Consider the following 20045-nt stretch of genomic DNA (forward strand, 5'->3'; position numbering starts at 1 on the left):
TCTCCATCTTGAGCAATAGGAAATGACTGTTTGAAGCCCGGTAATGTGGCACTCTGTGAAACTCTGTCCTCACTACAGCCCCGTCAGAATCAGCTACATTATAGCTACGCACAGGAACTATACTTTCCACTTGCCCCCAGAAATCAATCACCTGAGGGTAAAACTTGACCCGTGTCAAGGACAGTGGGTTTTGCACAATCAATGGAAGGTCTAGAAATGGTGCAAATAATGCATGAGGAGAAATATAATGCATAGTTTAATATGTGCTATATCGTCCAGTAATTACATTTTCCTTTTATATATATCAGCATTCAACTTGTACATTCAAATAAACCCCACAAGCAAGATTGCACTGCCATTTCAGTCAAATAAATCTGATATAATAAGCATGTATAGCCGACTGATTCTTCTGTAGACTAACACTGATATTTCAGTGGGTTTCAGCGATTTGTTCTTGGTTGGGTATGAGTTAGGTAGAGCAAAATGGGTGATTATGGCCTCCATGCTTCCATATCAACTTGTGGTGCTCTTACTTGACTCTGTGGTTCTCTCTTCATGTCATCATCATCATATAACCTAGCATCATTACCATCATCACCATCATCATCATCGTCACCAGTATTATCACCACAGGTTAATTCCAACCAGAAGTATCCAAAAAATCATGCATATCATGCATAACAAGAGTGGTATTGAGAATCTATTTCAAACCATGTTTTTGTCTATGAGCATCAACCTCAGGCTTTGTTATGTAGGGCTAAAAGCTCCCATTCTTAGTTGCCTTTCTCACTGTCTCTTGAATTTCTCTTGAAATACCTCTTCTACCTGGAGTTACTAGTCTCTGCCAGCCTGTTGTTCATGATACCAAGGGCACCAACCCCCCCAGAGAAACCATTATGGCGTGAGCTGCCACACACTGTCCTGGGATATCCATTAGCAGACTCAGAGAGCTGCTTCTGCATGATGGCCAGAGACACCTTGTTGGAGGCTGTGAGGTCTTTCATGGAGATCATCTCCCCTGATAGTCTGCGTCCCTCAGTGTCACTATCACATGGCCCGTCTGCGTCAGGCAGCCGTCCAAGGCGGCCTTTGCGGCTCCTGGAGCCCGGGCGGATGGCGTTGCGTCGGCCCAGGAAAGCGTTGGCCTTATTGCAGCGCTGGCAGAACAGGCAGCTCATCTTCTGCAGCATCCAGTTGAGCACCTGCTTGATGACAATAGAGATGACATTGAAGAGTGAATAGATGCAGCACACACCCATCAGCATGAAGAGGAAGTTGGCCAGCCTGTAGAGGCTTTGGTATTCATAAGCTGCACTCTGGCTGCTCACAAAGTCCCCAAAGCCAATGGTGCTGAAGGTGACGAAGCAGAAGTAGAGGGAGTCCAGGTAGGCCCAGCCCTCCACAGGTGTGTACATGGCTGACGCGCAGCAGGAGATGGTGATGGCCGACAGTCCGAGGATCAGCATCACATGGTACACCGAGGGCTTCCAGCCCGGGAGGCTGTAGGCTGAGAAGTCGTGGCGGATGCCTGGCGGGAGGAGGCCGCTGTTTCTGATTCGCCTCTCCCTCACAGCCTTCATAACCACGGCCAGCAGGGTGATGATGCGTTCCAGGAAGAGGTTAAAGAAAAGGATGGTGGCGGCGCAGCCCAGAAGCCCATAGAAGATCAGGAACACCTTGCCTGCCACTGTAACAGGCGTGGTCATCCCAAAACCTGCAGAGAAAAAGGAAAGATATCAAATGGGTAGAGTCCGCTGCAATTTCACTGCAATGGTAAAAGACATTTTGTCTGGTTTGAGACAAAGGAAGGAGTGTTTTGTAACAGAAAAGTGATGTTTGAAAGGTCCCTAAACTCATATGAGGTGTTAAATCATAGAATGTATTTCTAAATAGTTGTGTTTGTCGTGGAAAAACTGATGTAAGGGTGGTTTTTACAACTTTAGACAGTCCAATATCCAGGGATCATGAGAGCTTGAAATGCTGCGATATACAGAACCATAGGTACTGACTTCTATTGATGCGCCCCTGTTGACTTATGCGTTTTCAACTACTAAGGCTGTATGCTCTTTCTGGACTCACTAGGATGGCTAGAAAATTAATAATGGGATACTTAAGAAAATGTTTCACATCAGGTATGCGAACATGTACTCACATGCTTCGAAACTGTTTTGACCAAATTTGTGTGAAGTGAAGTGAAGATGCTGCTTTAACTCTTAAAGCCATGAGTATCTGAATTGCCTAATCTCAAAACTTTTCTAAACGTTTCTCTAGTCCAAAAACAAAAACTTTTTATACATTCTGAAAGGATCCAGGAGGACCATCTGGTCTATTTGGATGTAATAGGATTTTAAAAATAGATTGGAATGTCCTATAACAGTCCAACAGTTTAATTTATAGAATATATAGGCTTTACTGTGTTCAATGTTATTTCTATTACTTTCATTACAGGTAATTTAATTACTACAGTGTATTTACATAAGTTAACATATTTACATGTATAACACCCTACATAAGTAACTTTAAATATCTTGCATTTTGCTATACTGTTTGCAAAGCCACACACAAATGTATTTTATGATACTGTATATATGTTTGAACATATAGATTACTTTTGTATTGCTGTTTGTGGATTTGCAAAAGTAAAAGCCCTTTGTGTAAGTATTGTAATGATGATCACACCAAGAAAGTAAAATGATCTTGAAAATCTATTTTAAGATAAACATTAGATTATCGAATTTCATAACCTCACCAAAACGAGAACTCTGAAATGCTATTTCCAGTGAAACCTACTTGACCTCTAAACCAAATAGGTGCTCAACACTTGCTTTAACAGTGTTGTTGCTGAATCAGTCCAGGGCAAAAGGTCCCAGTGAAGAGCTTATGTCATTATAATACAGTATCTGGCATAGTTATTTAATTTACAATGAAGTGTCCATTTATATAATTTATCTGGCCAAAAAAGAAGGACATAGGGTTTTATTATGGGGAAGAGGATAGCAAGAATAAGCTAAAATAAGCTCTCTGACTGAAAATGTTTCTTTGGCTGTGTGATTTGACTTCCCGCTATCTTCTCATTTCTTAGTCAATTAGACTGAGTGTTCAAGCTGGGGAATGGGTTGTGAGAGGAGAGGGGAGTGGAGGATTAGATGTTTATGGTTTTCTGCTGCATGTTGAGTGAGCACTTCTTAATCTTGAGGAGTGTCACAGGTGCAGGACTGACTCAGGGCTGCAGCTGCACTGCAGCCAACATTATGACAACATTAGCTGATGAGTGTCTGGGTATCCGAGCATGCTGGATTGTTCCCTTTGTCATATCAAACCATATCATTCATTCACTCAGCAGTGGTGAGCCACTACAGCAAGCCACTGTTGAAGGGAAAAAACTAATAATTTAGCTCAGTTTCTCTCAAAAAGAAAAAAAACTAGTATATGGTTATAGAAAATGTTCTTTTATCACTGCAAAGCATCCAAATAAAAGTGTTTTAGTGCTGTAACCCACAAAAGAACCAAAACTAACACCAAAACAGGGATGACTGTGGAAACAAAACCAAAGATTACACTCAAAACATAATTTCTATAAAATAGTTAGAGGAATCACTGTACTGTATGCATTTTGGAGGTTCAAGGCAACAAATACATGTATACACACACACATAAACATATGCACACACAGACACCTTTAGACATGAATGCACACATACACACATCCTCATACTTGTGAGGTCTGGAAAATTTCCCCACAGGTGACCTTTCATGTCCAGGTTTTTTATTCTTATTGGTATATTTGAATATTTGGACACACCCACACACAAGCAGACACACACTTGTGTGCAAGCCCACATGTGTGCACACATGCACACATCCCCAACTGCGGATGGTATATTTGTCAACAAATAAAAGCGTGCTGAAAGATCAACGAGTTCACTTCTATGCCAAGGTTAATTGATTTTTCCATCATTGCTATCCTCCATTTCTGTTTTCTCCAAGCATTATAGCCATGTTTTCCCTTTTTTCCAGCAACCCCTCTATAACTATCCCTTCCCACTGCCAGGTAATAAATGACATCAATATCTAGACAATACTTCCTTTATGATGCCCAGAATGGCTGTTTTGACCTTATCTCTCAAATTGGAAAGAACTCTTGTGGGCTTTCTGTTGACATGCTGGGTCATTTAGATCAGCACTGATTGTTATAGATTGTTTAGAGATACAAGAGGGAATATGCTCCTCTCGTTCACGTGTCCACATATGTACACAAAGCTTATGTCCTTACACACACCGAACTGTGTAGGTTTCATACAATGATATGAGGACAATAATAGGAGGACACCAGACAGAAAATGATCTACTCCTGGCAAAGACACTGATAAAGCTCAGTAACAGACAGCAGGACACTGGTGGATAAGAGGATGGTGAGGGGTAGCCGTTAGCCAAATTAAGCCTTTCAGTGAAAGCATATTTCAGTTTTTCATTGTTAATTAATTAGCACCCCAACTCTCTCTAACCCAGCTGAAGCATAGGGAGACTAGATTACATCTTCTCTGTGCACAGAGAGACGGCCTTCTGCACGTCTCTCATTACCAAGTAAATTACCTAAGAGAGGAAAAAGCACCAGGCATCGATTCAGTGTAGCGTTTCAAAGCCATTACTCCAGACCACTGTGTCAAGATGCATTAGGGCAAACACAACAATAATAGAAAGCAAAGGACAGACTAAAACCACGATGCCAGCGCTGTGTGACTTTATTCGACTATTGGAGAGACACTTGGCTTTCTTCAATAAGACTATAAAACCCTAAATTAAAGGTTACGACTTGTCCAACACTGAAGTCAGCGGTCCGGACCAATGGGCCCGACTGCTGACCTCATTGAAGACTTTCCCTAATCTCTTTCCATTCTGCTCAAGCCAAGATGAGTCATTTAATTCCACAGAACCTGATAAGGCAGGAAATCATATGCTCGTTAATCCAATTCGATCAGAGCTGTGGGAGAATATTCAATCATTAACATCAAGTAAAGTATGCTCAACTCTACATAGAAATGATGTTATGCTCTAATGGCTAATGATGGTTGCACACGTAATTACACACTAGAGATTCAACCAGAAGGAAAGCAATGGAAATGGTGCCATTAGTATCCATTAATTATCGTTTGACAGTTTTAAGAGTAGAAGAGTAGAAGAAGAAGCTCTAATGGTTATCAGACCAAGAGAAACAGAATGGGGCAGGACAATGATGGAAAATTATAGGATTGTAATAATTTCAGTGTTTAGGCCAGCTTTTATGACTATTAGTTGATTTCAAGCCACATGTGCTCAACAGTAATCAGAGGGTTGACACAATTTAGACTGAGTGGCTCTCATTACAGGCCAATGCCAAATTACTATGGCTCATTAAGTAGTCTGCTAAAGTAGGGACCTAAACAAATAACACAAATTACAGAGAGAGTGTCGCTAATAGGGGTATTGATGGACTTCATGAATCCTCTGCATTTCCTTTGTTAAACTTGGCAAACCACTGAATACCCTAAATACTGATCAGTCATTCCATTTTACTACCAGTTTGTAAAAGAACTGAAGAACCTATACAAAAGGTATTACATTATTTGTAGGGGTATGTGTAGCACAAAGACATGAAGGAGTTAATAGCAGCTATTAAACAACCTATATAGCACACTGTTTCAATTATCTTCAGTTGAAGGAGTGGTATTTCCTCTGGCAAGATATATTGAATTGTGCTGTTCTATAGTACGGATTGGTATGAAAACAACAAGGCAATAGATAGCATTCCCCCTTGGGCATATCAAGATGCAATCACAGTGGAGTTATAGTGACAAAATATAATACATTTTCACAAGTGGAAATGCTTCAAAAAGAGAAAATGTTGCAGTTCATGCAAATAAATTCCAAATGGAAACATTTGTGAACAACCCAAATGGCAAATAGGAGGCATACAGTTCCCTGTATGATGATAAAATGGAATAAAAGAGAATGAGGGTGAATGAGGTGAAATAATCCATTTAGTATTTGCTGTGCATAATAGCCTTAGTCAGCACCTTTTGAGAGTGTGGCACATGTGGTCACAAAGCCCACCTGACACCTGCTGGACAACAAGAGCTCTTAATGCTGAAAAGAGCATATTGATCCATTTTGAGGGACAATAGATCCAGAAGGTCAACCCTCTGAGATAACATTGTAAAGCCCAGCATCTTTCGGCCTGAGGTTAGGGAAACATGTATTCACTATCAGCCAGTTGCTAAACTGAGAGTAGTTACAAGACACGACAACTCCAACTACATCTTGATGGTCTGAAAAACATCTCAAAGATTAATTTTGTGACTGATTTGCAACCACAAATCAAACCTCTGCAAAACTCCTATTGTCTTCCCACAACTACAATTAATGTGCTGCTTTAGAGACAATCTCCCGGCCAAGCCAACTGCGTCTCAGGAGTGGGTATGGGCTTAAATTGGCCTGATAAGAGCGGCAGCAGAAACCACCATGCAAGCCCATTTCTCTGATGACTGTGTTTCTATGACGAACAGGAAATCATTAGTCATGGGGCGGCATGGCAGGGGTCTGTAGAAAGGACATAGGGCTGAGGAAGCAGTAACATGGCCAGTCCTCAGACATCATCACCCCACCATCTGCTGAGGAGCTGACAGCGTTACTGGCAGACTGGATAATAATAGGCACATTCAGACAATGTGCTGCCAGTTTTACAAAATGCAGATGATGAGGGTGTATACACTGTGAGCTACAGCACAGAGTTGCAAAATTTACTCTGAGGTGCATCTAAATTGTATGGCAACTGTTTGTGTACTGCATACACAAATTAAACAAAGACTATAGTGTCTAGTTACTGCATAAGATGAAAAAAACCTACACCTAGATGAAAAAGGCCTACACATAAAACAATGATATTTCTATTTTACCCCGAGGCACCGCAATGTGGCTTTGAATTTCACACACAGCTCACCCACACACAATACAGACTGTATGTTAATGGTATCTGTTATGCATGTCAGAGCATAGATAATCAGTGTTGTTGTGCTACACATGGCTGTGCAGTAATTACAAATAATGGACCGAGGTGATCATAATGGAACATGAAGCTAACAATCATTAAAGCAGGTCGATTCAGACATAAATTACCAGTGAATAACGAATCAGTCGTACGTGCATCAGCCTTTCTCATTGTTGACTATTAGACTTGCATAAATCTTGGATGCTTAACACATGCAAGGTTACATGCACAGGTTACAGCTGCCAACCCAAAACAGTTCAACACACCACAGTTGGCAACATAACTCCTAAAATGCCTTTTCTCACTGATTTTGTAATTTTTTTTTTTGCTTGACTCTTCCAAAACTGAATCAGTCCAGTGTTTTCAATTGTATCTTGGTGTTTAATTCACTGGCAAAGAGAGGTAGGAGGATTGATGACTCCACCATAGTCTGTATTGATTTATTGTCAAGAAAATGTGCTGCATCGCCTTCGGATCTATCCCAACATTTATTTTATTTTCTTCATTTTTCAATCTATTTTTCATCTTCACAATATTTTAAAAGCCACATAGTAAAAAGATTCAAACATGCATAGAGCCTCATATAATGCAATGGCACAGAACGGTAAGATCAGGCTTCAATCAAACAAGATTAGAAATACGATTAATGTCACTTCATTGTTCAATTGCAAACAGTAACAGAGATTTGTCTTTTCATGCGACAGGAGAAGTCGTTATATCATCAGATTCATAGGTTCTCTATGATGGATCTCAAGGCTATGTCCTTGTGCTTCCCATTATCTTACATTGACTGTATGCACAGTCAATGTTTGAATAAAAGCTTAGCTCCATAACGCCCTCTTGTATTATTCCCTAAAGTAAACACACCTGTCCAGGAGGAGCTTTTGAAACACTGACTATGGCACTCAGATCAGAATGAAAGGCCTCAGTGTCCTGCATCTTATACCATACAGATATGGTGTTGGTACTGATTTATCATGATAACACTGCATTAAATATACAGTTTGTCGCTCATTTCTTAATTGATTAGCTTGAGAAAAGGCCGTAGGTTCCTGATTTGGACCCACCACATGAAACCACATGAAAATAGTCAAATCAAGTGGAAACAGGATTTTGAGCGCTTTAGATTCAGCAGACGTTCGATTTAGTGGTTGTTCATTAGTGCTAATGGAAAAGCAGAAGTCCCTGAAATTTAAGGCTGTGCAAAAACCCAACTTCAGTCCGGGCATGCAAGTTACTGACAGCTTCAATAATGATCTTGGATCATATATACACAAACCATAGCCAACTGCCTCAGAGGAATGGCAAGGAAACATTGCTCTGTCACTCACAATTAAATTAAGTTTTACTTTCGATTAACAGAGTATGCTCACAATGAGCTCTCTTTCTCTCTCGTCTAAGAACTCTACACTCCCTGACTCTTTGCCAGAGGTGGCCAAGATGGAGGTAGTTGAATAATTTGGTTTGAATGTACTGTGAAAAATATATGCATTTCAACACATCTAGGAAATGTTGTGATCCTGACATTTTCCAAGGATAATGACTATAGCTTTGGTTTGTTCAAATCAAAATGTAGATCAAATCAATGTGTGAGAGTGGCAATAGACTAAAGGTTAGAGAAGTGGGTTTGTGACTTGAATGTGTTCAAATCCTTGAGCCGGCTGAAAAAAAGGCAACCATTATTGCAGAGGTGTGTTTGAGCAATGCAGCCAAGCTCCAACCACTCCAGTGGAGCTGCACAGTGGCCAACCAAAGAATTCAATGTGTAGCTCCAAGGGGTGAATGTATGTAACTGTTGTATGAGTGTGCGACAGAGCTTTACTGAAACAAGGACACACAGGGTGTCATGGACAGTTCAATACTGCAGTTCAGTACTGCAGAGCAAGCCGTGATCCTCAGCATCCTGTGTGCCATGCCTCCTAACGGCCACTAGGGGCAGATAGGCTGACTGTAAGTGAGTTACTTTCTGGATTCATGAGGTGCTTAGCATCTAAAAATAAACTGTCATTTGCTGGATAAACATAGGTTTAGAAAAATGAAAAATGACGTCTTTCATGACGTTTCCTCAAATTCTAACAAAGTTCTAAGCATAAATTCAACCTGTACGCCTGGAGTGGTTTGTATTATCCATTTGCTCCAAGTCTGAACCAGCTGTAGTGTTTGAATTGCCTGTTCTTTTCTCTTGATACCAGAGAAGTGTCCCATCTCATTGCTGTTGGCTGAAAACCACATCTCTGCAAAATGTCAACTTTCCGTCAACTAAGAAAAACAGCCATGTTTTTATCTTGACCACCATGCATTTTTGAGTTTTTCAAAGGGGGTTTTGAAAGGGCAAAAATTCCTCAACCCTTAAAGGAGCACATAATCCTTCAGTTGAAGTGAAGAACACAATGGAGTTGAGAGGTTTTCACATAACAACAGCGATATGCATCTGTTTGCCTGCCATTCTAATGTGAGGCCCAGGATCTCAAGCTGCAGGGTGAAGGGATTATTATCCAAGTGTTTGGTCAATTTTGTCAGCTCATTTGTATTTTGTTAATTTAACGGATGGATCATTTGGCATTTAAAGAAGTAAGGTAATGCTTGAATTCTCTCTTAACGTTTCAGTAGATACTATCAAGTCATCTCTGCCTCTTGTCTCTCATGAGCTGAACTGCTATTACATCTGTCCCATTCACAACATTTTCACTGAGGCTGAAAGGACAGAAGACATTAATCATTAATTAATCTAAAATTTGCCCATTCAATTTGCTGAAACAATTTCACATTAAGTTATTATTTGCCTTTAGTTACTTCAGAGATGTAGTCACACAGGGTGTCTAGCTCCTGTCCCCCTGCTCCCCCCCACGAGCAGCCCCCCGTTCACACAGAGAGAAAGATGGAGGACCGCTGAATCAAGCTGCTAGTGTACTTGCTGTTAGCGTATTACCACTGCTACCTGCTTACTCACATGACCCCAGGATGCTGATAAATGTTCTACCTGTGCAGATGTGAAGTTGCTAGCTAGCCATTACGCAACACTATGACACTTTTATAACACAAGTGAGCGAGCGTGTGTCTATTGCCAGCCACATAAAGTTTCACGCAAAGGACTTTTAACTCAAAAGGCATAAGAAACAAAAGAAATACCCATTTTGGTCAAAATGCTAACACTAAAATGCAATCTAAGATGGCTGCCAAAACTAGCCCTGTGAGAAAGCAGGTCAGGGAGACGCAGAGTGCAAAGAGCACGGAGAGTTTATCATCTCCTCGGCAGAGAGCAGAGTCAGTGAAATGCTAATCAGTTGGGAGGCGGAGGGAGCGCGGCAAATCTGCTGTGTCCTCTAAAATGATCTTGATATCTCTTTACTGTGATGATATGGGCATGTGAGTTACAGTGTGTAGGTGAGCGCATGCCTCAGCCGCTGTCTGGCGGCAGATTGATAACCCTCTCTGACAGAGCGTGGAGGTGTGGAGACTCTGAGCGCAGCCAGCCTGGACAGCAGCGTTTCACTAAGATGGGGATTTATAGAGGCTTACTCTACACACACACACTTCCACCTTCCACACCAGCAGCCGGTCTGAAGGGGCAGGGAAAGGACAGTGATGTAGGGATAGAGGATTTTTTTTTTATTCAGCTGTTTGTTTAGTTTGGTAATTTATGGGATTGAGTGGTATAGAGGGATACAAGAGTTTTATCTCTTTGCCATTCAAACTGTTTGTTTGCTTCTTCGCTTGGTCGGTTGGTTGAATGTTTGCCAATTGATCAGTTAATTTATAATTACTGTATTCATCAAATTCAATGGTTCAATTATTTGATAAAATGAAAAGAAACATCTGTGAATGAATGCTCACACATGATTTGTCCATGAGAGAGTTTGCATCCATTGCATCAGAATCAAGCAGTGTACTGCACGTTTCATTTTATTTAGAGGAATATCAGTCACTTTCACTTGCAATGGCCAGAGAAATCTGTATCTTAGATGAGAATAAAGTTACTGTTATGTTTCTTTAAATTCTTTCTAAAGTTGCATCTGCTCACAAGCTTGTTAGAACAGTTGTATTGTTTTTAACGCACTTTACTCTTAGAACTATTATTTCCCCCCCCCAAAATTCATTCTGGCAGAAATAAGATTATGTTATGCAACACTGAGTGCTCTCCTCATTTAGACAGAGGTGCCACGGACTTGTGCCGCTGCGATTCGCCTCCCCTTCTTCACTGGGGAGACAATTTCTGCACCCGGCGTCACTCAGCCACAGCGCACAATCCAAAGAGACCCCCAGTGCCTTTCATGTGATAGAAGGCCCTCTGTTTTCCATTTTTAACACTGACATTTCCTCTGAGTCTGTGATTTCACAGAGCAACCCAGGAGATCTAAAGAGAAGAGGGGGGAAAAAAAGACAAGCGGAGACAGGAGTAGAAACAAGGAGGGGAGGGGGTTGGAATAGGAGGCAGCGGGGGAGGAATAGGGAATCACACTGACCAACTTCACATGGCTCTACAAAATGAACTGTAAAGTCTTCATCTCATTATGTAATGTGTCTCCTCTGCAATACGTGCAGGCTCTATTCTGAACTATAATTACAAGGTAGTCCCACAAAACAAAACACTGATTCATTTATGTGAAATCAAAGTGAAGGGATGACTACAGTAGGTGTGGACAGGAGGGCAAAACAGTCAGACTGCATGTTAGAGCGACTTCAAAGAGATCTCAGGAACGAGGTGACACTTACACAGCTGGAGAGACAACAGATCACCACTGGAAACCACACTGACAGGAGGCAGGAGAAGAAACAGGAGAAGAGACGGTGCTGGAGACGGAAGGAAATAACGAGGATTTCGCACCTATGAATCTGCCTTTCACAGATTGCAAACATTTCCCACCCACCTCCCCCAGCGCGTCCATAACATACACCAACAGTCGACAACACAGATGGTTTTGATCCGGCGCGGCGGTGCGGCGTAGTTAATCTAAATAAAAACACAGACATCAAAGAGGAAACGCCGCGTGCCTTCGGGAATCCGGGCGGGCTGTGATGTAACATTTCAGGACACTTGAATGGCGAGCACATGCTCCGCCGGTGTGAGTTGACTTTGCCTCGTCCCTTTAGTCAGACACCTGAGTTACATGGTGTGCTTCAGCACAGAGAGCAAATCTGTTCTGCAGTTCCACCCCTGATAAATGGGTCCTGGTCAGACAGGCGTGTAATAGTCCCACTCAAACTAGTCTCACAAGTGCGGTTCAGTGAGGCTCTCATGCCATATCAGCACCTTTTCAACTGGGATGAGAAAACAAGGATTACACCCACGAAAAAATTAGGCTCAATTGCTAATTAATGCTGCAGAGGGATTAGGTTAGCTCCCATGCTCATTAGCTAGATCTGGACTGTGAGTCGCTCGCTTTCCATATTTGAATGCCAGTCAGTCATTTTTGTTATGGGATGGGGGGTTGGGGGTGGGTATAAATGAGGCTGTGTCCATCTGTCTGTCAAACATGACATCTCCAGTGACATCTCAGACACTCGTCTGACTTTGACTAAACTTGGAGGGATGATGCTTTTTCGCACTGTGCTCCAGAAGTAAAATTTACTCTGATTGGCCAGTTTTTGGGAGCCAGCTTTTAAGTTTTAGGGAGTTAGTTTTTAACTCAAAAGTCATATCTCCAACACTACTTTTGACAAAAGTTGGAGGGATGATGCCGTTTGGCACCGTGTTCTGGCATTTTAATACATTACACTGATTGGCCTGATAGATGCACTCTAATTACAGGCCAAATTTCAAACTCAAGCGTAATATCTCAGTCACCACTGGTCCAATTTTGATTCAATTTGGAGGGATGACGCATTTTGGCACTGCGTTCTGGCGTTTGAAAATGTACACTGATTGGCTTGATGAGGCCGCTATAATTAAAGGTCAAACTTTCAAACTTTGAAAGGTCATAACTGCAACATCACTGGTCCGATTTTGATGAAATTTGGACGGATGATGCATATTGATACTGCATCATTAGTGGAGGGACAACATGTTTCACCTGTTAAAACCTTCATTTGCCTAGGGAATGTATGTTTAGCACACATGAACTTTTTCAGAGTTACACACGCTCACATCTGCTTTCTACAGTTGGCAACTGAGCAGCTCCAGTGCAGCAGCTACAGGTCAAGTGCCTTGCTCAAGGACACTTCAAAAACCTCACTGAAACCTCGCTGATTCAAACCCACAGCATAGCTAATATGACTCAGAGTCATGCTGGAATGCTAAAGAGCAGCTGATATTGGAACAGGTGGTTTGTGGTGGGAGAGAGACGACACTCGGCCCGGTGTTTCCTGGGGGAAGAGGCTCTGTCATCTAGCTGCACCACAGCGCTGCACCGGGGGTTTAGCTGGATTTGATATTCTTTTGAACACCCCCCCACATACACACACACACACACACACACACACACACACACACTCAGATAGTTATCCTCATTCTGCAGGTTGTGGGCTACTGAGGTTAAACCAGGCCACATCTAAAGGCAAGCTGTGTGAGAGTGTGTTGTGGACTCTCTGTTAAACTGTCCTGTTTCCCTTGTCTGCCTGCCTGCCTCTCTGAGTGGGTGGATGTGGATGTGATGGAGCAGGCAGCTGTGGCTGCCGGGGGCAAGAGGTAGGACAGAGTTTAGTCCAGGAAGAAATAGCCTACAACACAGTCCAAACCCGCTGTTGAATATTGCCTTGACTGGCACAACTCACTGAATCTCACCAAGTAACAATTTCCTCTGTTTGCTAGTACTTCAATATTTGCACAATATTCGTCCAAAGTCACTACAGCAACTTACAGTGAGACCTACACCTCCCCTCCTTCAGTGACATACAGCCCATGAATGGCCAGAGAGAGTTGTCCTAATTGGCTGTAGTCAGCTATCAATCAGCCCTGTTGGTTATAAATGGCAGACATATTAATAGAGATTCTATTCGTTAAGCAGACCCAAGTGTCCTCCTTAATGAGCAGCCAAACAGTAATGAAGCTGCTGCGTCTGAATATGTAGGGCAAGACGACAACATGACTAAGAGTTGGATGCTGACAAAAAAAATCTGTCAGTAAGCCTTCAGTAGTCCCACCGAAAATAAAATATCTTTCTATACATTGGATCTGTAGAGAAATATAGGAAAGGGCACAGATCTGACCTAATTGCACTTGTTTTAGAGAAAGTAAAATATAAATGTTAAAGCTGTGAATGTGTGATTTCATTCATTATTTATTGTGTTCGCCTGCAAATTGTAAAACAAAACGCCATGCGCAGCAGCCTACTAATGGCTCATGGACCTGGCCCACATTGTTGACAGTCAAACCGCCTCGACTGGCGGCGGCTTCCCTTTCATTCTGCAATGCAATATTCTGGAAGCACATCAGAGAGGAGGGAAGTGTCACTACTGATATCAAGCCTCCACCACACAGCAAAGTCAGGGCCGGGAAGAGTTTTGGAGGAGTGTCTAGAGCAGCAGGGGGATGCCTCTCTGATAGAGAGATGTGTGGGGAGGCCCTAAATCCCTTTCATATCAGTCGCTCGCAACCACGCTGAAAAACTAGCACACAGGCGGGAGGGGTGGAAGGGTGGAGTGGGGGGGGGGGGAGAGAGATGGGGCACACTGAGATCAAAGCAAGATGGAAATCCAGACAGAAATCCGTGCAAGCAGGGGAAAAGACAAACACTGTAGAGAGAAATTTCACCATTATCTTTTCTTGGCACTTGCCGCTGAGTCAGTTTATATGTTATCTGTTTGTTGGCCGCCTCGTGACACGCAGACCAGAATACAAAGGATCTCAACCTGCCACACACATGCATACACACACTGCTGCTGTGATCCCCTCCTGTGGCGGGGTGAACCGAGCACATGGGCTTCCCAAGAGCAATCGCTGTGCGTTTGTGTATTGGTATGTGTGTGTGTGTGTGTGTGTGTGTCTGTGTGTGTGTGTGTGTGTGTGAGAGAGAGAGAGAGAGAGAGAGAGAGAGAGAGAGGGAGAGAGGGAGGCAGAGACGGGGAAGGAAAAGAGACAGATCCAATAAAGCTCTCATGATAGACATAAATAAAGTCCAGATTCTGACAGATCTCCTGCCCCTGCGATTCCAATTCTCCCTTAGCACACGTGTACAGCCATTATTTTTCCTTACCGTTCCCTTCGCCACAATTTTCAATTATTAAGAGGGGTTAGGGGGTGTTACATGTGTGTGTGTGTGTGTGTGTTTGTGTGTGTGTGTGTGTGTGTTTGTGTGTATGTGTGTGTGTGTGTGTGTGTGTGTGTGTGTGTGTGTGTGTGTGTGTGTGTGTACAAGGTCAGAGATAGAGAGCTGCTGTCAGCTCAAATCATTACCTGGAGCTTGCTTGTTCACTCGCTCATTCACTCACTCACTCACTTGCTCACTCACTCACTCACTCACTCACTCACATTACTGTATGCTGCAGACGGCCTCCAGCTGTCCATCATGTTCAGTCCCTATCAGTGAGGGCGGGGCAGTGGTGGGTATGGGAGCGGGAGAAGGACGGGTTCATGCCATTAGCCATGCAGTGCCTCACTGCTGGCCCTGAGGCCGCCCTGGGAGGGACACTTGCTCTTTTCTGACCTATCGCACAAGTAAATGTTAAATGAGGGGGAGCAGAAGGGGTTTCTCATTGACATTCTTGTTGGTTTGAATGAAAATGTGGCAACGACTTCACCCATGGGTGCTGTCCTATAGACAGAATTGAGTGTGTCGTTCCAAATGGCAGGAAAATCTGATGCCACCCCATGCCAAACTCGCCCACAGCCAAAATGTAACACATGACTGGAAAAAAAATGCTAATCTGCTATTCTGTATGTAAGCCAGTGGAAAGAGAGCAGCCCACAGAGAGGGTAGCTCGGGTCCCTTTTGCACCCTCAGTAATGACTCCTGTGGTAGCAGCAGGCATGATGCTTTAACATAGTGAGCTACCATATTCATCTTTTAAGACATGGTAACATTCTCCAACTTATTTTTCCTAACCGTGGCTTTATGAGTGCAGGAAGTCTGACAGGGTGAAAGAGTGATTAACCTGATCATTCTTTCAGATTCCTCCACCTCCTCTAAATGCTCCTATAATTATTTACTTATTGCTCTACATTGCATTTGATTCCTATATTCTTCTATTTATAGTCTGTTGTATCTATTGCACGTGGGCTATTAGGTAAACACAGTTTTACACGTACATGTTTCAAGAAGTATTTAGAGGACACCTTGCCTGCAACCAAAGACCTATATCAGGGACGCAAAGGTCAGGGAAATCACTGGATGTTATTTCAGCGCATGAGGGACGTGTTTGCCCCTCACACTGCACAGATCACCCACCTATAGTCGACACCACAGTTCCAACAAAATAAAAAGCCCCAGTAAAATCCCATCGCGGCCTCAGAGCATCAGCTCGGATCCCGGCGGCGATGGCAGCCTCGTACTCCCGCAGGAAGGAGTTGAGGTCCTGCAGGCTGATGTTGAAGGTCTCACTGAAGTTGAGGAGCGTCCCGTTCCAGCGGCCGTGAGCCCGCAGCTCCGAGGGCCTCTCTACGGCAGAGAAGACCGCAGCGCCGCACAGCAGGTACAGTATGATGAGGATGGCGAGCAGCAAGAAGCGCCCGTTGTCTTCGTTGAGGTGCAGGGAGCGGCAGCCTTGCAGGCGCGGGCTAGGCATCATCCAAATTTCAGCACCACTTGCGCGTCGGACAGCGACAAGCTCCACATCGGAGGCGGCATTCACTTCCCCGCAGGTTTCGTCTGGAAGTCACTGCCAAGTGCTGTCATGGTGTTGTAGGTGACTTCTATACAAGATATCCTTTAGTTATCCCCCCTCCACGTTGTCTCATTGTAGTTGCGAAGTGGGATTATCTGTAGCCGAGAGGTAAAGCGGCGGAAAAGCCCCACTTGTGGATATGCCAAGTCTGTACCGTTTTTGTTCCACGAAATTGAACTGGTTTATTCAGAAAAGAGGAGTCCATCAGCGCCTGGTTTCATGATAGATTCGTATTCACTCACAGCTGTGGCAATGCAGTTGAATTGATGAAGTAGACTGCAGCTTAAATCCAACCAGACGCGCTGAACCCCTCGTTGTGCAAAAGCTCAGGATGGAAATGCAAGCGGTATCCTGTGGGTCGCTGCACCAAAATGCCGCTCCGGTATCTCTAGTACTACAGAGACGCTCGAAACCTTTCAAGTTATAGTGAGACATTTATCTGCCCCGGGAAAAACCCTTTCCTGCCTTTACTGAACTCATTTCTCCACAGTCTTCCCATGCTTGTCGCGGAGATGTGCGGGGCTGCAGTCTTCCTGAGGGTGTTATGGTGGAGAGCAGACACTGGCACATCACATCCAGCCCGAGTATCTGCTGAGATCATGCTCGGCTGTCCCGGAGACTTCAGGGTCCCGCCGCTGTCGACGAAGGAGAGGACGTGTTAAATAAGACGACTATGCATTTAGCTGCGTTAAAGGAGCATCCATGTGCATCCCTTGTTGGTGTAGTCCTCCGACTGCAAAAGATTTCCATTTTCCCTTTTGCCCGTGCGTGTTGCCTTGTGTAAGGAGCCATGCGTACTCAGGTTCACTCGACTCATTGGAACCTGTTCCTCACTCGCTGCGCTGTGGGCAGAAATGCAAAAACAACGCGACAGTCGCTGACCTAAGCGACTCCAAAAGTTTTTCACACGGAGTCAAGGCTAAAGAACATTGTTTTGAAAAACAAATATATTTACAGAAGGATTTAAAAGACTAATGTTTAGCCTTTTATAGTCAACGCGCTCTTGAATAAAGGGCACATGGATACGACAATGCATACTGTATCGATCATACAGTAAAATATCTAGTAAAATCTAATCTGGCCAGATAAGCATCGGTCCCAACTGTCTGCGGTATTGCTGCAAAAAATTTCTTCTCATATTCTCTCTAGCCTATTTTAAAATTATGTTTTCCTTTAAACAAGTAACAATCGTTCTAAAAAGAAAATCAACTTGTTTCACGAACTATCTTTAAACAAGGCACAATAAGGTAGATCATCAAGAAAAAATATTTTAAGAAAAATCAATCTTAAGTGCCAATAGAAGAATAAATGACTTAAGATGGAGGTTTCTGCAGTGTACTGACACAGGGGGGCAAGGTGGACTGCGCTGTGCGCTTGTGCCAAAGACGATGAATAATGCGCAAAAACAGAGAATTGGCTGTGCGGTAGTCTGCACATCTTTTACCAGGTCAAGCCGTCCTATTGGCAGTTTTCAGTACAACGGGACATGGCTGAGAAAGTTTACGAGGCACACAGCTCGAATTCCGTTTAAAAAAAGAGCAATAGCCTCTTGGTTCAGTGGACACGCAATGAATGATTCTAACAAAATCAATGACAACCTGGAGTTGCTGAACCATGGAAATATCCGTGAAAAAATCGACTGATTCTTCAGAAAGCCACGTCATCCAACCAACTGACCTCTATCACACAACACTGTCGGCTTGGCCTCTATAGCAGTTGAAGCGGATTGGTAAAGTTCAGAAAGCGGAATTAAAATGCAGAAAAAATATGACTTCATAATTGCGTTGAGTGTCTTCATTTTCACCAGGTGTGATCCCAATGTGAGGGCCTTTTCAAGACTGCTGTGTCCAGTGTTTGCAAATATCAGACATTAATGTACTAAAAACACTTGATATTTCACATCAAATCGTCTCTTTGATTGAGAAGAAATGGCTATAAAATGACTTACGTGCACAACATTGTCCTCAGGCAACAGAAGACGGCCTATAAAAAAGAATTTGTCAAGTATGTGTGTGTGGTGTGTTTGTGTGTATATGCCAAATCTAATCATCACCATCAGTATATTCATTCATGTTAATTGTTTTCTTCTTAGGTACAGAGAGGTCTGAGAGCCACATCGCTGTGACTTGCATTAGTTATTTCTCCAGTGAGAAGACAATTACTGGGGAGCAGCGCTGTATAATAGGTGACTGTATCTGTGATGCTTTCTAATCTAATTGGCATACAAAGACCAAGGTAGAATGCAGAACAAAGGCAATTACCTTGGATGCACATGGCCTATCCTTGTCAATTCAAATGATTACCTCAAAATGCAGGAGAACACGGGATAGAGATGTAATAGAGTTCAGGAAGTTACATTAAAACTAGACCTACTCAGAGCTTGTGTTTTGAATGGCCCTATTCAGGTAAACACAGGGTTGACACAGATAGACGTTCACATTGATTCCTATGAGAACAATAGAGTCTTCAATCCACCTGACTTGCATGTCATTGGATTGTGAGAGGAAACCAGAGTGCCTGGAGAACCTGCAAACTCCACACAGTCCATCTTGGGCAACAGTGTAAACCACTGAGACACCATGCAGCCCTGACTTAAAGGTGTTACATGCAGCATTTTAAAACATCAATATAATATAATACATACTGTATATGTCAGACACTGTGGTATAAAAAGCAATCCAGTAGATTTCCCGTGAAGTCCAACCTGATGGCACACAATATAAAATGCAGTTTAGAGGCTGGTAGAGGCTGACAATCTTTTCAGCGATGGTGTCATTCGCTATATATACTAATGTGTCAAACTGTATGTAGTAAGGAGTATGCTGATGAAACAGTGAGATAAGGTGCATTCCATGTAAATGCAATGTCCTGGGTTTGAGTCTGGCTTGGGACCTTTGCCGCATGTCATCATCATTATCTTTCTCTCACTCTTTCCTGTCTCTCTCTTCTGTCACCTATCTAATGAAGGCAAAATGTCCCAAAATGCTACATGAAGCACCTTTAAGAAAGTTCAGTCTATATTAGTGGAGATTCACAAATAGCCAGAAATAACAGAGAGGTGTTTATCTAACCCTTTAATCTGTGATGTCGCACAAAAGTACAGCTCCAAGAGTTTCAAACCTTTGAGACTAAATTGTTCCTGTTCACTAGTAATGGACAGTCCTACCAAAATGAGAATTAATACTTGTCAATAAGTGATGTTCCCTTTTAAATGCCAAGCTCATGTGTTGCAAATTTAATGTGAGCATTAAATGTGCAGCCA

At 42.9% G+C, this 20045-nt stretch overlaps 1 protein-coding gene across 1 annotated transcript; it reads right to left on the reverse strand.

The window, feature by feature from the left end:
- Positions 1–821: 821 nt before the first annotated feature.
- Positions 822–16687, reverse strand: kcnk12 (potassium channel, subfamily K, member 12). Its single transcript, XM_071527416.1, has 2 exons — positions 16348–16687; positions 822–1714 (listed from the first exon to the last, which is right to left on the reverse strand). The coding sequence occupies exons 1-2, from the start codon at positions 16685–16687 to the stop codon at positions 822–824; spliced, it is 1233 nt and encodes a 410-aa protein (XP_071383517.1).
- Positions 16688–20045: the final 3358 nt, after the last annotated feature.

Source organism: Centroberyx affinis, unplaced genomic scaffold, assembly GCF_046629955.1.
Source record: "Centroberyx affinis isolate AG114_WGS23_722 - 3 ecotype Tasmania unplaced genomic scaffold, CSIRO-AGI_Caff_v1 ptg001528l_1, whole genome shotgun sequence".
Lineage (NCBI taxonomy): Eukaryota > Metazoa > Chordata > Actinopteri > Beryciformes > Berycidae > Centroberyx > Centroberyx affinis.

Bases quoted from the DNA above. Each gene is read 5' to 3' on its own strand.
- kcnk12 (XM_071527416.1), bottom strand. From the start codon at position 16,687: ATGATGCCTAGCCCGCGCCTGCAAGGCTGCCGCTCCCTGCACCTCAAC. The intron at 1,715-16,347 runs GTGGGTGATCTG...TTTTCTCTGCAG, and splicing joins AACTGTGGTGTCGACTATAG to GTTTTGGGATGACCACGCCT.